The sequence below is a fragment of the Canis lupus genome, chromosome 27 (genome assembly GCF_048164855.1).
Source record: "Canis lupus baileyi chromosome 27, mCanLup2.hap1, whole genome shotgun sequence".
Classification (NCBI taxonomy): Eukaryota; Metazoa; Chordata; class Mammalia; order Carnivora; family Canidae; genus Canis; species Canis lupus.
In genome coordinates this window covers 11,882,255-11,894,683 of record NC_132864.1, presented here as the reverse complement: position 1 = coordinate 11,894,683, position 12,429 = coordinate 11,882,255, and the positions used below count along the sequence as shown (strand labels likewise).

At 53.6% G+C, this 12,429-nt stretch overlaps 1 protein-coding gene across 34 annotated transcripts in view; it reads right to left on the bottom strand.

The window, feature by feature from the left end:
• The window catches only part of NCOR2 (nuclear receptor corepressor 2), a 211,475-nt gene that overhangs the window by 103,720 nt on the left and 95,326 nt on the right, over nt 1-12,429 (bottom strand). For all 34 annotated transcript variants that reach the window (XM_072802173.1, XM_072802172.1, XM_072802174.1 and 31 more), the window contains one exon: nt 6,416-6,468. In XM_072802173.1, the coding sequence (XP_072658274.1) occupies nt 6,416-6,468 (53 nt within the window). The remainder of the gene's footprint in view (nt 1-6,415; nt 6,469-12,429) is intronic.

Sequence of the window (12,429 nt, the reverse complement as noted above, 5' to 3'; positions counted from 1 at the left end):
GAGAGAAAGAGGGAGCAGCAGAGGGAGAGGGAGAGAATCTCAAGCAGACTTGCCGGGGAGTATGGAGCCAGACATGGGGGCTCAATCTCATGACCCTGCAACCATGACCTGAGCAGAAATCAAGAGTTAGATGCTTAACCGACTGAGGCACCCAGGAGCCCCTAAATCTAGCTATTTTAAAATAGATGCTTAAAAAGAAACCAAACAGGGTCATGATCTATGTTGAAATGCCATAGTACGACCAAATACAATTTACTGTAGACCTTGCAGGGGGCATGGTGTATGTTACAAGTTGAAATGGGTCTCTCCACACTCAGTGACATTGGGAGTCCCAACCCCCTGTACCTCAGAATTCGACCTGATCTGGAAACCGGGTCTTTACAGAGGTCATCAAGTTAGCATGCAGTCAGGAGGGTGACCCTCATCCCTTATGAATGGCGTCCTTATAAAAAGGCGAAGTGTGGACTTGGAGGAGGACACACATAAAGGCAGGATGACATGAGAAGACAGAGAGGAGATAGTGGAGTGTCTATAAGCCAAGGGATGCTCAGGGAGCCAGCAAACTCCAGAAGCTGGGAAAGGCATGGAAGGCTCCCCAGGAGAGACCAGGGTCCCATCACCGCTTCATCCCCAACTGCTGGCTTCCAGAGCTGGGAAAGAATAAGCTGCTGTGGTTTCCAGCTGCTCGGTTTGGGGTAACTTGACCCAGCTGCCTGAGGAAGCAGATGCAGCCAAGGCCAGTCTTCAACCAGCTGCGGTGCCCTGGCTGCACCCTGGGAGGGACTCAGTGAGTACAAAGTCTCACGGGGCAGAGGTAACTCCTGTAGCTACCTCTGTTCCCCACAGCTACTGCAGGGCAGTTCTCCCCAGTGGATCCGAATTTCCTTCCAAAGCAAGCACTGTGCCTGGCACCCAGAGGCATCCACTTACTGCCAAAGAGGACAAATGTCAAGTCCACAGGTTGCAAATGGGCACAGTCCACCAAGCAGAGCCAGTCCATGAAAGCATTGTTTGGACTGCCATGCTTTCTAAAAAATCTGAATTCGTTGCCAGTATTGAAAACCAGAAGCTGTTGTGTAAAAAGCTGAACTTAAAGCTTCTTTTATAAGACCAGGCAGTCTGCTACACCCCCTCATGGCCACAGGCTGGGGACTGAGGCTTGACCACCCCTTTACAAGGATGATGAGCTCACCATTCACCACAGTCCCTGCCACTCCCTACTGCCTCCCACCAGCCCTCCCCACTCTACCTTTCCCTCTCAGCCCCATGGGCATGCCTCTGGTCGCAATCCCCTAGACATCTGGCTTAGGGTGTCCACTAGTTCAACATTCTTCTGGCAAACGTTTTTGGAGTGTTTATTTTGTCCCAAGGAATGTTTTGGTATTGGAGATGCAAATAGCTTCCTACAGACAAATCTTTTCTGCTATGATTTTTTTCTGGCAAAAATAGGCAACATAGTCATAAGAGGGCTCTAGAAAGGCTGACAAACCAGCAACATGATGAGTTTGCCAGTGGAGGCATTTACAGGGATGCAAAGGATAGCTATCATTTCCTGGAGAAGTCAGAGTTTATAAAAGCACAATCTGTAAGGAAACATAGGCCTCGTCAACTGCTGCTGGGCCCAGAAGGAGATACAAAACCTAGAAGGGAGCAATAAGGGGCTGGAAACTCTGGAAGTTTGAGGAGAGTCTGGCCAGGCCTGGAACCACAGGGTTATAAAATAGGAAAGCTTAGGGCAATCAGGGAGGCTTCCTGGAAGAAGAGAGGTTTGCACTGAGGCTTGGGAGAAGCAGACCAATAGAAAATGGGAAAATGACAGCATTGAGTTCTAGGGGAGTGAGGGTGATGATGGATTTAGAGGGGGTGAGGAGGGGCATTCAGGGAGAGCCAGACCCCCAGCTGCTGGCTCCAGAGGAAGCCTGCCTGAGCAGGGCTCTGAACACCTTGAGAAGAATCCATCTGAGGGAGTAACTGATGGTCTGAAACCTACATACGGACAAGCAAGGTGACTTGCCCAAGGCCACCGGACTAGCAAGGGGCAGAGGCCAGACCGGAGACCCAGGAGAGGTAATAGGGTGGGTGTGCAGACCTGGTTGGTCTAGGAATTTGGCTCTATGACCCTAGTGAAGTTACTTAACATTTCTGAACCTCCAGAGCAAGACCACAAAAACCTGTTGTCCCAGGTGCCCTTTCCACCTGCACAGCTCTAGGGCTGCCGGCTCCAATCAGCCAACCCCCAAGTGAGGCAGGAGGAGGGATGAAATGGGGCATCAAGACAAGAAAAACGGGGAAGAGAACACCGGGAACCCGCAGGCCTCCAGGCCCCAGGGAGGCGAGAGGAACAAGGCCAGTGCCTGGGTTCTACCACCAGAGGAGGGCGTAGCAGGGAAAGGCACAGCACACAGCAGAGCACACATATCAGTAACTGTCCCCCAGGCACCAACCTCAGACCCCTTTGGAGAATCGCAGGGGTCCTCTGAGAAGGCACTGAGCTCCCTGAACAGCAATCCTGGCAGGTCCTGCAGTGGCGTGCCCAATTAGTTCTCCCCGGGGCTGCCCTGGCCTCTTCTCTTGCTTCCCAGAGCCTGAGAAGGGCCGATCATCCACGGCAGACACCCCCACACCACCCCATGACGCAGGTGGCAGAGGGAGCGCAGCAGAGGTGGGCACAGGTGACTTGGACACGTCTGAAATTGCCAGCGCGGCAGGAAGTCAAGCGTGAAATTAACTTTAACTGTGCAGCCCCAGCGCGCACACACACAGGGAAATTAAAGTGACAGAGCAAGGTCCTTGGGGAAGGGGTAACCTCCCACCTGGCCCAATGACAGCAGCGGGGGCAGGGAGATGGAATGGGCTCTCACTGTCCTTATCAAGCTGTCACCAGGTCACAGAATGTCAGACCCATCCACTCCTGCATCCCCAGGGCCCAGAACAGTGCCGAGCACACAGTGAGCGCTCAATAAATACTGGCTGGATGAACAAAGGACAGGAATACATGGATAAAACAGCAAGAAGAAGAAAGATCACAAGATGATCCCACGTGCCTGACACTGAGCTCAGCACCTCAGGGACAGTAACTCACTGAATCCTCAGCAACCCTAGGAGGCAGGAGCTACTCTTATTCCTACCTCACAGATGGGGAAACCGAGGCACTGAGAGTCAGTGGCTAGCCAGATGCTCATGGCCCTCAACCGGCCCTTGGGTTTCATCAGCGTCATCTCAGATTTCACTGTACTCACATCTGTCCAGGCCCCTGACCTCTGCAGCCACGAGACTTCTCTGTCCCTGCCCCTCCACACCACACCCCTGGCAGCTCCCACAGCACCCGGGCCTGCCACTGCTTGCCTGGATGGCCATGGCTATCTCCACCAAGGCCTCCCGACAACCAGTCCTTTCTCTCCAGAGCCACCAGAGTGAGCTTTAAAAGTAAAAACCCAATACACCACTTCCCAGCATAAATATCATCTCTGGCCTCCCTTCACACATAAATAATATGACCTGAACTCCTCATCAGTCCTGGGTGATCTGCCTGGCACCGTCTTTCCCTCACCTACCCCACAGGCCACACTGGCCTTCTCTGGGATCTCACCAGCTCAGTCCAGTGCCAAGGTCTTTGCACTGCTTGTTCCACTTGCCAGGGAGGTCACATGGCCAGCTGCCACTCAGCCCCCAAGTGTCCCCTTTGTTGTCAGGTCCAACCCTGATCCTCTGGCTAAAGCCACCTACCTACCATATCTGCCATCTGCATAGCATTCTTTTTTTTTTTTTTTTTTTTTTCTGAGAAAGAGGGAAAGAGATAGGGGCAGAGGAAGAGAGAGAATCTTAAGCAGGCATACCCAGCATGAAGCCCAAAGTGGGGCTCGATCTCATGACCCCAAGATCATGCATGACCTGAGCCGAAATGAAGAGTTGGATGCTTAACCGACTAAGCCACCCAGGCCCCCCTTGCATAGCATTCTTTAAAGTGAATGCGCTAATTTGCTGATGATCACATTCAAATTAAAAATACAGAGATCATTAGGATTTTTGTGGAAAACTGGGAACAAAATCAAAATTCTAACAATAAATCGGTTCAAATAATTTGCTTACAGATATATTCTTCTAACATAAAATTCACCACTTATGTAAGATATCTTAAAATTATTCATCTCTATATTTTAAACTGAAACATGTCCATCTGTGATTTGGGTTTGGAACACATGTCACCAGGCAGTCACCTACTTAGCCAGAACGTACTCCAGGAGACCAGAACTGTTCTCTGATGAGGACTGGGGAGTGCAAAAATAGGGCACTGGCTTCAGCAAGTTTATAGCTTTCTTCTGCTTAACCAGAGACGTGGCAACACCTTATCTGCTAAAATATTACTATGGATACCTTTTTTCTTTCTTGTTTGGATTTTATGGTGGTTTTTATAAACAGAAATCATCCATGTTATTCTGCTTCAAATATTACTCATTTCTTAGCGAACAATTCGTGTAAGATTTCAGTATGATGACATTACTACAAAAACTATTATGTCAAAAGGGAAAACACAACTAGATGTATCAAAACATAAAGAGCTTAAGATGGTTATGTGAGCACAGTACTTTTCGTCTGCAGGTATCTTATTTGTTTAACTCACTTTTTGTCTCCACTGCTAGATAAAGCTTGAGGAAAGCATAGACCTTTGTTCTGTTCAGAGCTGAATCCCCAGGTCCTAGAAGAGGGCCTGGCACACAGTAGGTGTTCTACAAATGTGTGCTAAGCGAATGAATGAATGAATGAATGAATGAGTGCTTCCAGCAGCCCTGCTCAGATGAAAACACCCACCGCGGAGCCCCAAACCAGCTGTCATAGCCCTAAAAGTCCCTCTGCCCTTACGTACCCTCATCTAAGGCCCCCCTCACCCCTAGCAGTGGCCCCAGGGAAGGCAGATCGCAAGGAGTCTAGAAGGGATTCAGGTGGCCTGTGGAGTCTAGGAGGGCTGGGTACCCGGGCTGCGAATACATCCACAAGGCCACACAAAATCACAGGCCATATCAGACACAGAAATCCTAGCACTGTATCAGTGCCTCCTGAGCAGGCCACTCTGCAGCCCCTGCCAGCCATGGGCTGAGGGGGACCTGCCAGTGGTACAGGTGAGGCATCCTCAGCAGGTGTTCCTGAGCCCAAATGGACCAACGACCTCACTGGCAACAAGAGGTTTTCCAGGCTGCTCCATCAGTCACTGGGAGCTGCTAGGGGGCGCCCATTTTGGTCACCAGAGCTTGGTCCAGTCATAAGAGTCCAGCAGCCACGAAAGAAGAGACTTCTCTGTCAACTAGACCAACACCAGTAAATATTTAAAAACTATTGGGAAGTTTGCATGCCTCCAGGGATGGGGAGCTCACTATCGCAATGAACACCTTGGACAGTCAGACCAGGCTGGACTGCCCACTGGACAAGCTAAGTACTATGCTCTGAGGTCACAAAAACGCCTGCACCCTCCCACAATGATGAACCCTGAACAATTCAAACACATCAAACACATAGAGTCTACCTCCAACCTAACACCTTGAGTGCCCACAACCACATGTTCCTCAAGGGCCAAGGTCTCAGCCCCTTTTACCTTTTGGGCTCCCTGGATAACAATATTCTCTCTTCAGCCAACAAGGCTATGCTCCCATTAACGCATCCCCCACCCCCCAAAGCCTACCTTCTTCCCGCAGCCACATCTGCAGTGCTTTACTCCCAGCTTGAAGACATGAAGCCACCAGCCTCCAACGCAATTCTGTTGCCCCATTATGCCAGCTCAGCACACACCAACTACACATGGCACTTAATTGATATTTCTTCACTCCTAGCATCCATCCAGCAAAAGGCCCCATCATTGGGGTATTCCGTATTGGCCACCTCAAACCTCCGGGTCTGGATTAGTGCTCACAGCTGCTCCATACTGAGCCATATGCCACAGAAAGACCCCCTGAGCAGACTGTAGAGCATTCCCAAATATGCTTATTACATCAGAGCCCAAACCACAGGGCCCCACTTGTCCCAGGGCCACCCCACCCAATCATCTTGAGCTCACTTTCCACCAAGAACAGCTTCTACCTGTTCAAGTGGGATGAGGCTTTGCAGCCCTCCATCTCTGTGTCTCCAGGGCTGTGCATGCAGCATCCTCGCCTGCCCTCCCCAGCTGAAGGTCTGTGTCCCCCAAGTTTCATGGGGCCACTCCTCTTCCCCTCCCTGCCCCAGGCCTCCTCTGACCATGATCTCAGCACTACCCAGTCCAGAATTCCTGCCCAAACTGCCCCTTCCTGGCCCTTCCTCTGGCACCTGGCCCTGCCTGGGAGACCTTTTGGGAACTGAGAACCCACCTCCCACCCCAGATCTCTGAGGCCAAACAGCCTGTCCCCACGCCCACCATGCGTCTGCACGGCTGCCCACGAGTACTTACATTTTGATGTTCTCATGATACTGCCTGGTATCAGAGGGCTGGTTGTACAATGGCTGCAGAGGAAGAGAGAGGAAAGCACTTCAGAGCCAAGCCGGGTGCCACACTGCAGTCCTGGGCAACCTTGGCCCCAGTGCCCCAGGCCCTGGCTCCAGGGAGCTGTGCACTGGGGTGGGGAGCAGCCGCCGGCAGGCATGAAACAGGACACAGGGACCCAGCCTGCAGCCCCAGCCGGGAACGGGCTGTAACCCTGTGGGCGCAGCTGTGGGTGCCATGATGCCCCACCACGGCTGCCACAGCTCCTCTGCAGGACACTGGGGAGTGCTGCCCTGAGCGTCCAAGGTGTCTGAGTGCCGACACGGAAAGCTGCTCAACTTCTCAGCATCCAAACCATGCTAAGACACCATGCTGCCCCACTGCCTGGCAGAGGAATAGGGCCAGATGCTGCCAGAGCCCATGAGAGTGAGGGAAGGATAGGAAGGGCTCATGACAGCCGGGGACCCAGAGTTGGGTACACATGCTCTGCAGAGCAGCAAGGCAACAACTGTCAAGGAAGGAAGATGTGTATGCCCTACAGCCCCCTCCCCTCCTGCAGATGTCCAAGAATGTTTGAGTATTGTATCCCGCCAGGGGAGGACACCGCCACGCCCAGATGGCACAGTTCATAACGATGATACATCAGAAGCAAGCTAAATGTACCCCCCGGAAGAAAGGAGTGGGACAGGAGGGCGTATGGGCAGCAGAATCGCACACAGAGGGCAGGAGGGCCCTGGACCCACATATGGCATCAAGTGTGTGTGACAGGAGGCAGCAGCAGCTGCAAAAGGCTACGTGCAGAGCCAGCCACCGTGTGTCTCCCCTCTCATGGGCATGGCCTGGGTCTATAGCCTGGCTCTGCCACTCTCCAGCCATGTGTCTCTGGGTGAGTCACATAAGCCACCTCTGCCCCAGGTGCTCATCTGTAGATGGAGTTAAACTCAGAGTCCTTGTGAAGATCAAATGTGGTGGCACACATGCAGCTCTCAGCCCAGTTCCTGGTGAAGGAAATGCCCAAGACTGTCCATGTCATTACTGTCACCATCAGGGTGCAATGATGTATTAATGACCCCAATTTTTCCTGCCTCCCGTAACCAGCCACACCCTTGCTCTGGCCAATGAAACGCTTGCAAACTTAATGAAAGCAGAGGCTTGAAAATGCACGTTTGCATTTCTGCTTCCTCTCTTGTTCTTCTGCTCCTGGTCAGAGAACACACCAGGCCTGGCCTGCTGGAAGCAGAGAGACGACACAGGGTACAGGAGTGCCATCCCAGCCAAGGCTAAGCTGGGGCGACCAGCCGACTGTCCAGCTGAGAACATAATCAACAGAAATGCTCAGCTGACTTCTACACTCATGGAAGACAGGAAACGGTGCATATTTCAAGCCACTAAATCTGAGGCTAGTTTGTTACACAGCAGCAGCTGATACAATTATTGTCCCCATTTTAGGAAGGAGAAAATCAAGTCCCTGAGAGGTTAAAATGTGTGTCCACACCTGGGAAGAAATGAGCTACAACTGGAATCCTGTCTCAACTTTGGCACTGGAGACAGGGGTCTGCTGTCCCTGCCTGTGCCCTCTCTGGTTGTCTTCCTCCGTGTGTGTGCCTGTGTGTGTACATGACCCTCTCCCCTGCCATTCCCTCCTCCTCACACTCACACACACAGCAGGAGTCTCCTAGGGCAGCCATATGGATGATCACGGTAGATGAACCAGGTACAGAGTGTGAGGGGTCAAGCAGGACAGGTGCAGCCTCAGGACAGGGCCCCGGGGCAAATGAAAAGGGCACATAAGTCTCTGCCCTAGAACTTCTCCCCAGGAATGGAGCCGGCTACACCTCCTAACACCCCCAAATGTCTTGAGAATCCCAGTCGATGGAGACCACCCACAAGCAGCACAGCCACAGGGCCCCACCTGCTCTGTTCCCCAGGAACAGGCCACTTGTCCTCCACGGAAGAGCAGGGTCCTCAAAGAGGGCCCTCCACTGCCTTGGGCACTCACAGACCTATGGATGAGGCACTGCAGGCAGCCCTGGCTGAGGACAATGTCACTCCCTCCCCATGTCCCTCAGATTCCCTCCATGACAACTGACCCCTGGCTCTGAGCTCAACTATGCCCCCCAGGGACAGAGATGTCACCCCATGGCTGGTACAGGCCGTCTCCCCCCACATTGGGTCGGCTGCCCTTCCTAGGTGCTCAGCCAGAAGCGGGGAGGTTTGAAGTTCACTCTGGGTTTGAACAGGAGGGCAACTATAGAGCTCACAGTAAGACTCATGAAGTTTCTCAACTAGAAGGAGGCAAGGCATTACCAATGAAGGCCAACAGCACTCACCTCAGAGCAGCAAGGGGCCCTACAAAGATCCTCAGGCCAAATTTTCAAGCACTAAACATGCATGTTTAACCCTGACTGATGCTGCATTAGGTCCTTTGAGTTTCTGCACACCCATAAAATACAGGCCAGTGGGGAGAGGGCTTGACCCAAAGGTTCAGTTTCCAGGAACAAACAGATGCCCTGATTTAAAAGATGGCACCTCCCTCGCTGGCTGTGTGACCTTGGTCACATGTGGTCCACACTCTGGGCCTCAGTCTTCTCATCTGGGAAATGGGCACAGGAACCACCTCACAGGGCTTTTGAGGAACCCAGGAAATTTCAGGCTTGGTGGCTGATTTGTGCTGTTTTGGTTTTAAAGATGGCAAACAGCAATGTCTCCACAGCCTAAGGAGGCCAAGAGGGCCTGAAGGACCACATACAGAGACTCTAGGAATGAGTGATGGACAGCAAGCAGGGACTACCTCTATATATTAGGTTGGGCCAGAAAAGGGGAGATAGGTTTCTGAGGTGCAACTGGGTCACAGTTGGCCTGTGACCTGCCAAACCCACCTTCACCTGTGGCCACCTGCCCTGCTAGGTAAAGATGAGGACAGAGCAGCCTGGCCCTCAGGTGGTTTTCAACACTGGGAACTCAGGGAACACTGTGGGGCTCACAGCCTCTAATCACAGGGGCTTTCCCCCAAGGAGGCACTCACTGAGCGCTCTTCGAGGTAAAGTGAGTCTCAGGAGGGAAGGAAGTGTCTGGGCCCAGAGCACCTGGCAGGCTGTTCGTTACCATGGTGACAGACTCCTGGGGCAGCCCCTCTTGAAGGCCCGAGTGGGATGGGGGTCAGAGGGGCCACATCCCATCCTTGGCAGGTGCACAGCTCAGAAAAAGGCAGGGTCCAAGGGAGGCTCCCTTATAGCTCTCTTGGCCACCTGCAGGGGGTGCTGCACAAGGGCCAGGCAAGGCCTCCCTGGGTCCCAGGAGATAAGTCCCAATATGGCAGCCAGGACAGGACTTTCACCTCACTCACACCCACGGTGGCTTTCCTCCACCTCTCCCTACCTCACAGACTCCAGCCCCCCAACCTCCTTCAGGGGGACACAACACCCAAGAGGGAAGCTCCCTCCCACAGGCAAAGACCAAGGTACCGCCGGGAAGACCCACTCTCCTGGCTGGGGGCCCCAGGCCTGTCTCTTTGCCCTCCCCACACCTCCATCTCCTCCTCCAAAAATGGGGGCACAGCCCAACAATTCAGAGGGCAGAAAGAGAGTGCAAGGCGGGGGACCTGCAAGGCTATAAAGCAGACATGACAAGGAAAGCAGCACTGGTCTCCGGGAGAAGGAAGGGGGGGTGGTCCCCTTTGGGCCTGACTGCAGCCAGCTGGCAGGGTGGCCAAGAACAGCCAGCAACCCAGGTGGACCGAGCTGCTAAGAAATGAAGTGTCAGCCCCGGCCCTCAACCCTCTGGTGACACCACGTTCTTAAAATAGCACCTCTGAACAGGAAGGAAAGCGATGACTCAAAGCCGCGGGGGAGAGAGGGTGGGGGCTGCAGCGGCCCACACCCTCCCCCCCCATAGCGCCCCTCCTCCAGGCCTCATAACACCCCCAGTTAACTCCCTCAGTCCCCCCTCCCCCCCTCCCCCCCCCCCCGCAGTATCCCCTCCTCCCCCCCGCACCCCAGGGGGCAGTTCAGGGACTGGGGTGGGGGTGGGGGGGCGGATACTGGGGGATATGGGACTAGCAGGCCTGGGATGGAGTGGGTGAGTACTCAACCCAGTCCATGCTATTCACTTGCTTTCCATTGCAAATTTCCCCTTGGCCCCCTGGCTGCCCTCCCACAAAGTCAGAGAGCACCCATCCTTATCCTGAAGGCCCCCCCCCACCCCCACAGCCTGTCCCTAGGCCAAGGGCGCCTTGGCTGCAGATGAGACCAGTGTGGAGCTGCACTCCCCAACGGTGCGGCCCGGTGTCCAGAAGGCCTAGGATCAGCAGCACCAGGCCCTGCCTCCATGAAGGAACCTGTGCACGGGCTACACCTCTGAGCTGCCTCTCCTTGGAGGACACTTCTGCTCAGTGGGGCCTTCTGGTGACCAAGACAGAGGGCAGACCTCAGCTGGCCGCAATCCCACAAGTTCAGCATACCTCTCTGCCTCATTTCTTGTTCTGTGACCTCAGACAAGGAACTGCCCTCTCCAAGCCTCATCTAGAAAATGGACAGTGACCCCTCTACGAGGCCAGACACAAAGCAGGCACTCTGTCACTGTGAGTCCTCTGCAAAGCCCCACTGAAGGCCACCAAACCAAGAACCCACTGAGGTCACTTCAGGAGGCTCCAGTGACAGCCACACAGCCCGCCAAAACAGACACTCCAGACCTCAGCCTCCTGCATCCCCAGCCTTGATGGAATCTCCGCTTGGAGATCCCCAAGGAGGGGACAACCCCTCCCCCTGGAAGACCCAGAAAAGGATCACTTGGATTGTGAGCCCAGTGGGCGGCCTCACAACACTCACTGGGAGGCTGACGCTGCTCCCCTGAGCACTCAGCCCAGAGACAGGCTGCAAGGCCTTGGGGTCAGGGATTGGGTGTTCTCTGACTTCGCCAGGAGGGCAGCCTGGCCCTGGGCATTCCTCGGGCATCTGGACACAGCAACCTGCACCCACACCTCCACTCAGGATGCCCCTGGGACTCATTAGGTCAGAAAAGGGGAGAGGGAGAGCCGCCAGGTCTAGAAATGGTTGGGTACTGCCTTCAGTCCTGCCATCTCTGCTGGCAAGAGGGGAAACTGGGGCAAGCAGCAGCATACTGGTGGGAATGGAAGATGGCTTACAGCTTGGGGTAACAGTCCGGCAATCCTCAAGAGGCCACACATAGAGCAACCATGATGTACCAATTCTGGTCCCAGGTATACAACCAAAAGCAACGAAAAGCTGCCCATGCAGAGACTTGTATGGTAACGTTCAAGGCCACTCTATTTGTGATGGCCCAAAGCACAGACAGCCTAATGTCCACCAATGCATAAATGAGGTAACAGATGTGATGTACCCACAGTGGAATATTATTCAGCCCTAAATAGGAATGAAGTCCTGACACATGCTACAACATAGATGAACCCTGAGGACATTACACTGAGTGAAAGAAGCCAGTCACAAAAGGCCACATGGTGTATATGTCCATTGATACGAACTCTCCAGCAGGCAAGGCTGCAGAGACAGCAAATGAGAGCAAGTGAGTGGTGGGACGTGGGGGGGGGGGGGGGGGAGAGATGGAAAGATAAGGCGGTGACAGTTAAGAACATGGAGTTCTTTCTGAGATAGTGAAACGTTCTAAGGTTGCCTATGGAGATGTCACACACACCCATGAACATACTACAAAATACTTAACCATACACTTTAAGTGGATGAATTGTATAACTTGTGGGTTATATCTCAATAAAAAAAGGGGGGGTCTTAGAGACATCCCAGAAATCACATCCAACAGGGAAACAAGCCCCAGGAGGGGTGCCTGCCACCCATCCCAGAGCCCTAGAAGCCATCCATTGCCTGCCTGGCCCTGTCCTCTGAGAGAACCCGGGATGCGCCCTGCCTCCCCGTGGCCCAAGCACATGGACTCCAGGCTAGGGCACAGCTTCACTGAAGAAACAATCCCAGGGGCAAACAGCTCAACCC